The sequence below is a fragment of the Phalaenopsis equestris genome, unplaced genomic scaffold (genome assembly GCF_001263595.1).
Source record: "Phalaenopsis equestris unplaced genomic scaffold, ASM126359v1 Scaffold000101, whole genome shotgun sequence".
Taxonomy (NCBI): domain Eukaryota; kingdom Viridiplantae; phylum Streptophyta; class Magnoliopsida; order Asparagales; family Orchidaceae; genus Phalaenopsis; species Phalaenopsis equestris.
This window is the reverse complement of record NW_018164543.1, coordinates 195,709-205,317: the sequence shown is the minus strand read 5'-3', so window position 1 is coordinate 205,317 and position 9,609 is coordinate 195,709. Positions and strand designations below refer to the sequence as shown.

The 9,609-nt window shown below is 36.0% G+C and overlaps 1 protein-coding gene across 1 annotated transcript; it reads left to right on the top strand.

Moving 5' to 3' along the window:
• Positions 1-3,790: 3,790 nt before the first annotated feature.
• Positions 3,791-8,415, top strand: LOC110020563 (heat shock cognate 70 kDa protein-like). Its single transcript, XM_020718706.1, is given in 3 exon segments — positions 3,791-4,113; positions 6,431-7,234; positions 7,237-8,415. Coding segments are annotated over 3 exon segments (1,932 nt in total). The 5' UTR covers positions 3,791-3,899; the 3' UTR covers positions 8,151-8,415.
• Positions 8,416-9,609: the final 1,194 nt, after the last annotated feature.

The following is a 9,609-nucleotide window of genomic DNA, read 5'->3' as shown; positions in this document are numbered from 1 at the left end:
TGTAGGTCTTACAGGTTCAACTATAATTCTCCTAAAGTTCTTACCATAGCTTCCCCAGCAACGACACCAAAAACTTGATGCCCCCTAGAATGTGTGTGTAAATATATGTATAATTATTTCAATTTCAATCCCCGACAACAACACTAAAACTTGACTTGACCCACAATTACAAAATTATTTAGTATCCTGACCAAAAACTTGACCCGGTTTCTTTAGGCGGTTAATGTGCAAAATAGATATGATATAAAATTTAGAATTGATTTATATTTCACACACTATGGGAGATACATAAGTATATGTTTAATTTTAAGCCATATATGACTTTCTTTAAAAACCTCAGTATCGATCCCACAGGGAAGCCAGATAAGAAATCCCTTAGAATAAGTTCTAGTCACTACTATCAAGTCTTAATTTGGAATTTTTGAAAAGTTTGGCTTGCCTAAGTTTACTAATTCATTATAAAATTAAAGTTAACTAAATTAAATAAAAATCTACTATAAAGAGAATGGTTAAATTTTAAAAAATTCTTATATAATAAAAATACCTTTCACCTTGCAATGAGAACATGATAAGTGTAGGAATTGTATGTTTAAAGGTTAAAATGTGGTTTTGTGACAAATATGAACATACATATTCTTTATCCTCTCTTGAGTGCATAAAGAACATTGACTAATCCAAAATTAATGTCTTAATTGTATGGTTGTGCTGAGTGGATTTCAACATCTCACTTTCAGATTACCCACTGTGTTTTCTCTATAGGACTAACCAGAGACTCAGGTTCTAAACTAAGACCAAATTGATAAAGGTTCTAGCATGTCACTCTAGAATCATCAATTCTACACCCATCAAAAATTATTTCCCTATCTATTTACACTCCCCTTTGGACGTGACATACCCTCTATCCAAGCTTTAGAGTTACTCACTAGTTGATGAAATCATAGCCCTCTCTGGTCATTATGTTTCGCAATGAATTTTAATATTACAAGTAATCAGTTTGTAAAGTAAATTAAGAACCAATGAAAATATCATCACAATTTTAGAATAAATAAAGTTCTAAACAAATCAAATCCTCCACATGATTACTTTTTATTGCGAGAAGAAAAAAAGAGAAAAACTACTCAGAATTCATGGAGATAAAAAAACAAAACATGATTTATATTAAAACTCAAGTTCACAAAACAAAACATAAACAAAAATATGAATACTTTATCTCAAATTCTTCCCCAAGAAATCATATGAAGTTCCCTGACTTCCTTGACTCCAATAGACTCTTACAAGACTCACAAAACTCCTGCAATCACAAAGATGCTCCATTCTCTTACTATGGTGGTTGCCCACTCTAATGGGTGTCTAACCTACTTTAAAACGACTCTACACACACATTATTTTGCTTTGAAATTCATCCCTATATATAAAGCTTTGAAAATCACCAAGGGTTACTTCAGACACCTCTTCAAAATTCATTCAAATTCATTTAATAAAGGGGTAACCGCTTCTGGTGCCTAAGCGCCCAACTGTGGCATCTAAGTGACAATCTCGTCTGTACTTTGGCGCTTAGATGCCACAGCTTCATGACTCCATTTTGCATCGATTTTCTTACATTTTCCTATAAATTTTATTTCATGTACCTGAATTCAAAAAAATGCAAAATATCTTTATTTAAAGTGCAATATCATTAAAAATGAGTATCAAATATATACAAAAAATTATGTAATTTTTAGGCGTGTCAGCTTCCTACTCCTGTAGTCGTCGACTACCATCAACCACCACTCGCCGACCTACGTTGACCACTTACTCGTTGCAGTGAAGGCCCATGCAAAATCAAGACGTATGTTGCGGAGTAGCAATGCATTGTGCGGAGTAACCACCAACACCGCGAAGTAAAGAAACATCCTACGGAGCAACACATTGTCTTGAGCATGGTTTAGCGAGCCATCTCCAATGAGGTATACCCCCCCTGCACCACAACTACTCTCAACTACGATCGCTCCCAATTACCGACATATAAACAATATACTTCGAGGAAATGTGTAAACTTTTTTTGTCTGTGGGACAAAAGCCTGAATGTGCAATTACTGATCATAACAAATCATTTCAACTGGGCTGACTCTATGGTTTTTTTTTCTTTTCAGGTTTTTAACGTAAAATTTTTTTGTGTCCCTACATGTACTTCTATTATCTATGTGTGTGTTGAATTTTAATGCAATGCTAAAACACTAAATAATCAGTCTATGATAGTGATTCTTTATGCGCACATCAATTATTTATTAATTTTTAGGTTATGAGTTTTAAAGGGACAACTGTAAAAATTAGTGAGATCCAAATGGGAGCGAGCCCCCCTCCATGCCACAGTCCACATGTTTAATCGAAAAACTTTTTAAAATTTTAGTTATTATAAGTTTTATATTCTTTTGTTATAGGATTGGGCATGACACTTTAAAAATAAAAAATAAAAAAGAAATTTACATGCATAACAGAGAAAGCATTGGAATTTACACATTTCACACCCAAACTTCATTATTTACCTATAAAGCACTTATTTAGCAATGATATCTTGCCTCACCTTCCGTCATGAGCTACAATTCCACCGATGCACTCCTCCGAATATCGACAGAGACCCACTCAACTCGAACCCCACAACCAAGCCTCCTCTATTTATGTGTGCGGCTCTCTATCCCGCCGCCTCACCTTGCCAATGCCAACACACAACAACCACAATTGCTAGCTTTTGAAAGCTCTGGTGACACTCTGACCGTCATCTTCTCACCCTCACTGTAACCTCCTGAAAGTTCGAATTTTTGGTGAAGTAAGAAAAAGCTATTTGAGTCCCTATTGTTTTCCGTTCTTCGTAATTCACTAATCTTTGTTGAGAGAACAAAATGCAAGATCATAAGAAGATCAGGGAGAATATTTTGGACAAAATAATCGAAATCATTGATGATGTCGTGCTGAAGCAAAAATCCGATGGTTTCTTCAACGAGGGATCTCCAGTCACTGACAAGTTAAATTACAAGCTAAATAAATAATTTGGGCGTCAGAGATAATGTTAATTATATTTTGGGCAGCATAAAATTATATCGATTTGTATTTTTGTGGAGAGACAAGAAGATAACTTCAAACATCTTACTCTGTGCAATATTGATTTAATGAGTCTGACATATTTAATCAGTCTTCATTCAAAGTTTCTCGGGTTGCCTTGTCGAAATGAATATTTTGTGAATATTGTTGGGGGCTTATTGGTCTTGAGGATGAAGGGAAAACTAGAGCTAGGGCTAAGGAGACCTCAATTTGTCGGTCTTGAATACGAAAAATTTTTGCAAACGAACACTGCATGTAGATATGTATGCAGTGTCCGATCTATACCGTAAATCACGGTGATCTACGGTGAGGATATATTTCAGTGTGCCCCACCTTTTTTAAAAATTTGATTGCATCTTCACCATTAATCACCGTGATCTGCGATGTAGATTGGACAACGCATGTATCTCTGCATGCGGTGTCCGTATGTAATAATTTTTTCTTGAATACAGGGGCCTACAACTTTACACAGTTGTAAATAAGGAAGTTTAGATATGGAATATGTAAATTCTAATATTTATGTCCTATTTATGTAAAACCACCCAAATACTTTTCCACCCACGGCACAGTTTTTCGTCTGGATATCCCACCGCCATTTTATTACAATCTTCGGAACAAATTTGACCCTCCATTTCATATCAGACAGCAGTCATCAACCAGAAGATTCGAGAAACAGCGTTCTAAGAGCTATAAGTAATCCACCATCATCACATAAAATTTTCAAAACTAGGGTTTTACGAAGCCGACGTCTATTCCTTCTACTTCTCCAATCTAGTCACTTTTCGATCTTCCTTTTCGCATTTCATTTTTCCGGTCCTAAGATGGCAGGAAAAGGCGAGGGTCCTGCGATCGGAATCGATCTCGGGACGACGTATTCGTGCGTGGGAGTATGGCAGCACGATCGTGTTGAGATCATCGCAAACGATCAGGGGAACCGTACAACTCCTTCCTACGTAGCCTTTACAGATACAGAGCGGCTAATCGGCGACGCTGCAAAGAATCAGGTCGCTATGAATCCTATCAACACCGTATTCGGTGAGTTTTCTCCTATCTTAGATCTGAGTTTTTCTGATACGGGTAGATTAGCATACGAAGTTTTATGTTGTTTGGGTTTGTTGGGGGTATAACGTTTTAGGGATGATGCTGTCTGCAACTATCTGCTCGGTGTCACTAAGATCTGATATTTTTTTTCCTTTTCATCTGTGTTCTTTTTTTTTTGATTGCCACTGTGTTGGTTGTGTATTCATGATTAGATCTGTTTTCATTAGGATGGCATATTTTATTTTTGATGTGATTTATTCGATCGATCTGGTGATATGTCATGGATTTTTGGTTCTACGATTTGCATATTTTAGTCCGGCTGATTTTTAATTTTCAAAATTCATTTTGATAAATCTGGCTGATAAATTTTATGGGGCCTTTTGGTTGCAAGTAGGATTTAAGTCCTATTAATTCAAGAATCGCTGGATCCTGAAGAGATCAATCTTAAAAATTATTAGGTATTACTAGGGCTGTAATAAAGCTCAGTTAGAGTGAGTATCTTATGGTTTGGACTTGGCTTGGTTGAATCATATGCTGTTTATGTTCAATTGGAACTTGAGATGATTTTTCACATATGTATTCATACTTGCTTAAAATTTTTAAGGTATAAATTTAATTTTTATCAAATTGATTATATGCAATGTTTTTATTGTTACCAATGTTAGATATAAGGGGCATAAATATTAATATTGATTTATGAATAGTATTTTAATAAACTTTCAACTCCTACCCCCTATAACCTTGGGCTTGGATGAGATTTTCAAACACAGGTCTTTTTTTCTTACCCTTCCTTCAAATGTCTGCTAATAAGCTAAATCTTAAATTATGAACTCATATTTTTTCTTTCTGATGTTATTGCAACATGCTTCGCTGTAGCGTTCATTACTGATTTACTACTAATTTCCTTTAACATTTTGTATTTATAAATTTTGTTTTGCATAAAGTTGGCTAGTTGGGTTCTTTACTTATTATTAGTATCATGAAATATGATGTGCGTTTTGGGCATTCAATTATGGTCTAAATTATAATATTATGAATTTAAGTGTACTATTCTACCAATAGATTTCTTGAGTTAAAGTTGTAAGATTTTCTACACATCTTTTAGTTTGACTTTTGCATACAATAATAGTAATATATACAGTTTAATTTGATTATTAGTGAAGTAGAGTTTAGTTAGTATAATTTTGGATCAATGGCGATATATTAGAATTAAATGTAATACAATCTAAAATAGTTTTAATTTTTTCAACATTGGACTCGTTCTTTTATTTTTAAACTAATTGTTTTGTGTGAAATGTTATAATCTAACTATTTAATTTTACCTGCAATTATGCTAAAGAATAAATCATCAATCAATTTTATAATGACAGATTAATATTTAGAAAGAGTGATTAATTTATAGATTAATTATGATATAAGCATGTCAATAGAGTTAAAATAGATCATAAAATGAGCATCTTTAACTTTTAAAACTTTAGTAACCACTAATACATAATAATCAGTGAGAATTGTTTTTCACAAATCCAATCATCACAACTATAACTACATTCTCAACTTGTATACCATCACAAAATGTGATTCCGGTTCACTGCTTCTTTGTATAACTATAAAGTTCAACCTTTTTTGTACTGTGGGAAGCATTGCAAATAAAAGACAATTAATTTATTTTAATGTTTATAAATAATGTTGAAAGCATCGTCCCACAAACATGACCTGAGTTTGAAACAAATAAGTTTGTAGAATGAATAAACACAATTGGACTCTATTTGAGGAATCTATTTCCTGAATTTTGCTTCTCCTGTTTACACTTAATTTTATGCAAGTTAGCCTCTTGATGAAACGTTGTGGGTTACCAGATACGATTTATGTGATTATATTGTGCTTGTAGTTTACTTCTATATAGCAATTGTCATTCATTTGTTTGTCTCCAGCTTATAGAATTTGGTGTTTTTCCTTGATCTTAATTATTATTATCATAGCTTGCAATGATTAGTTTGTTAATTTTAAGGGTCTTTGTTCTCCTTTACTTTGTTTTTGAGGGTTGCATGAGATGTTAGGTTATAAATTTTTTACATAATACCTGGCTCTCCGAACACTCATAACTTTATTCTATTGTTTTCTTATTTCTTTTATGTAATGTTTGGTTTGTAATATCAAGATTAGGCTTTTTCTAAGGTAGGCTTGTCAGCTTCTTTGTTTTCATTGGTTTCTTTTAATTTTTTTTTTTTAAAATTATGTTTTTACGTTGATCCTCATGACTGAATTTTTTTGCTTAGCTATAATATTGATATTTTAATTTTTTATTTTGTAGATGCAAAACGCCTTATTGGAAGAAGATTTAGTGATTCTACTGTTCAGAGTGATATAAAAATGTGGCCATTCAAGGTTGTGGCTGGTCCTGGGGACAAGCCTATGATTATTGTTCAGTACAAAGGTGAGGATAAACAGTTCGCTGCAGAGGAGATTTCCTCAATGGTTCTGATAAAGATGAGGGAGATTGCTGAAGCCTACCTTGGCACCACCATCAAGAATGCTGTTGTTACTGTTCCCGCTTACTTCAACGATTCACAGCGCCAAGCCACCAAGGATGCTGGGGTTATCGCTGGTCTTAATGTCATGCGCATTATCAATGAGCCTACTGCCGCTGCCATCGCCTATGGTCTCGATAAAAAGTCCTCTAGCGTGGGCGAGAAGAATGTTCTTATTTTCGATCTTGGTGGCGGAACCTTTGATGTCTCTCTTCTCACCATCGAAGAAGGCATCTTTGAGGTCAAGGCCACGGCCGGTGACACTCATCTTGGAGGTGAAGATTTTGATAACAGGTTGGTCAGCCACTTTGTTCAAGAGTTCAAGAGGAAACACAAAAAGGATATCAGTGGAAATCCAAGGGCTCTTAGACGCTTGAGAACCTCTTGCGAGAGAGCAAAGCGGACTTTATCATCAACTGCACAGACGACCATTGAGATTGATTCTCTCTTTGAAGGAATCGATTTCTATTCTACAATCACTCGTGCTAGATTCGAGGAGCTCAACATGGATCTATTCAGAAAGTGTATGGAGCCTGTGGAGAAGTGCCTCCGCGATGCCAAGATAGACAAGAGCTCCGTCCATGATGTTGTGGATCCACCCGAATTCCTAGGGATCAGCAGTTGCTTCAAGATTTCTTCAATGGAAAGGAGCTCTGCAAGAGCATTAATCCGGATGAGGCTGTTGCTTATGGTGCTGCAGTCCAAGCAGCTATTCTGAGCGGGGAAGGCAATGAGAAGGTGCAGGATCTTCTATTGCTGGACGTAACCCCGCTTTCTCTAGGCTTGGAGACTGCTGGTGGTGTCATGACTGTCTTGATTCCCAGGAACACCACTATTCCCACCAAGAAGGAGCAGGTCTTCTCTACCTACTCCGACAACCAGCCGGGTGTTCTTATCCAGGTTTATGAAGGTGAGAGGACGAGGACCAAGGATAACAACTTGCTTGGCAAGTTTGAGCTCTCCGGCATTCCGCCAGCCCCACGGGGAGTGCCTCAGATTACGGTTTGCTTTGATATCGATGCCAATGGTATCCTGAATGTCTCCGCTGAGGATAAGACGACTGGGCAAAAGAACAAAATCACCATCACAAATGACAAGGGAAGGCTTAGCAAAGATGAAATTGAGAAAATGGTGCAGGAAGCTGAGAAGTACAAGTCTGAAGATGAAGAGCATAAGAAGAAGGTGGAGGCGAAGAACACATTGGAGAACTATGCCTATAACATGAGGAACACCATTAGGGATGAAAAGATTGCCTCGAAGCTGAATGCTGCTGATAAGAAGAAGATCGAGGATGCCATCGATCAGGCGATACATTGGCTTGATAATAATCAGCTAGCTGAGGCTGATGAGTTTGATGATAAGATGAAGGAATTGGAGGGCATCTGTAATCCTATAATTGCCAAGATGTATCAGGGAGGTGAGGGAGTGCCTGCTGGTATGGATGAAGATGGTCCTGCTCCAGGTGGAAGTGGCGCTGGCCCTAAGATTGAGGAGGTTGACTAAAGGGTTCTCTTATATTCAAGTTTGGGTTCGACAGATGTGCTGTGTTGCAGTTCTAGCGTTTTATTTTTACTGGTTATGTTTTGATCAAACTATTGTTTTGAATGGATGAGCTCGGTTATGTTAGGCTCTTCATTACTACTATGGTTTTGTAACGGCTCGGAATTTATGCGGTTTATTTGTTTGCTTTTTTGTAGTTTTTCTATGCTGGACTTTATCATCGTTTTGTCAGTTCTTTTGGGGTTAAATGTTTGTTTGCCTTCGATTATTTGTTAGTTTTTTCAACTCGCATTTTTATTATTCAATATTTTGCCGTCTTCGAAAATGGTAGTTTTGTTCGGGAGGGATGAACCTAGGGGTCCAAATAAGTCAAGCTGGCTTGTGAGCCTGATTGAGCTCGGCTCAATAATGGCTCGTTAATTGAGTTCAATGAGCTATGAGTGCAATGAGCTATAAAGCCAAGTTCAAGCCAGTCAAGGCTGGCTTGATTTAAATTATAATAAAATTTCATGGCTTTATATTTAAGAGAATAAAATCATTTAAAAATATATTTTATATTATAAATTAGAAGATTTTTTATTATGTCTCTTAATTATTAATTCTAATTATAATGTTAGTTTAAATTAATATTATTTGTGCTTTTATAATAAAGGAGTCAGTTTTGCACCACTCCTGTGGACGACAGTAGATAACTATTGTTTGACGTCATTTGTTGTTGACCGTCACTGACCGACGTCGAATCTAACCTCTGACAACAAATTTATTCTCATGTCAATGCTGTAACTTATGACCCTTTCCTTTCTATGGGAGATGCAACTGTTATAATCATCAAGTTATAATTGATTTTTACAGTTGGGTCAGACCCTTAGTTTTTTTCTTTTTATAGGATTCACATAAAAAATTTGGTGTCATTAACTGTCTCTCTCTTTTGAGTATGATGAATCTTTGTAACTCCAAAAATGATAATATGCTACTCTAGTGTAAAGAATTTTCTAGCACACATCTAATTGACGCCTTCTGTGGCAAACAAAACATTGTTCATCCAACTGGTGAAGGAATCTCTTTTGCATCTTGAAAGATCATTCATGTTAACATCATCGACATGATTGTGGTAGGGTTGTCATCCCACATTTCGTTTAGACATGTATTTGAAAACCACTCCTGAACTTGGAGCAATCTTCATTGCAATCAACGCTTGCTCAGTGCCCCCTCATCTGATCTCTTTAAGGCTCGATGCATAGGCTGCTTTAAAAGTTTGTGTGGAAAACACCCACTTTGACGGGTGAAAAATTCATAAGCAACAACTAATGAGTTGACAAACATTATTTTTTTAGTATAACTACAATCATATTTTCAAGTAAACATGCAGTCCATTACGACCTACTCCTTAGTCTCGAGAAATACAAAACATCTCTAACACCTTACTCTGGGCTTAATCGATTTTAGGGAGACTCGATTTGAC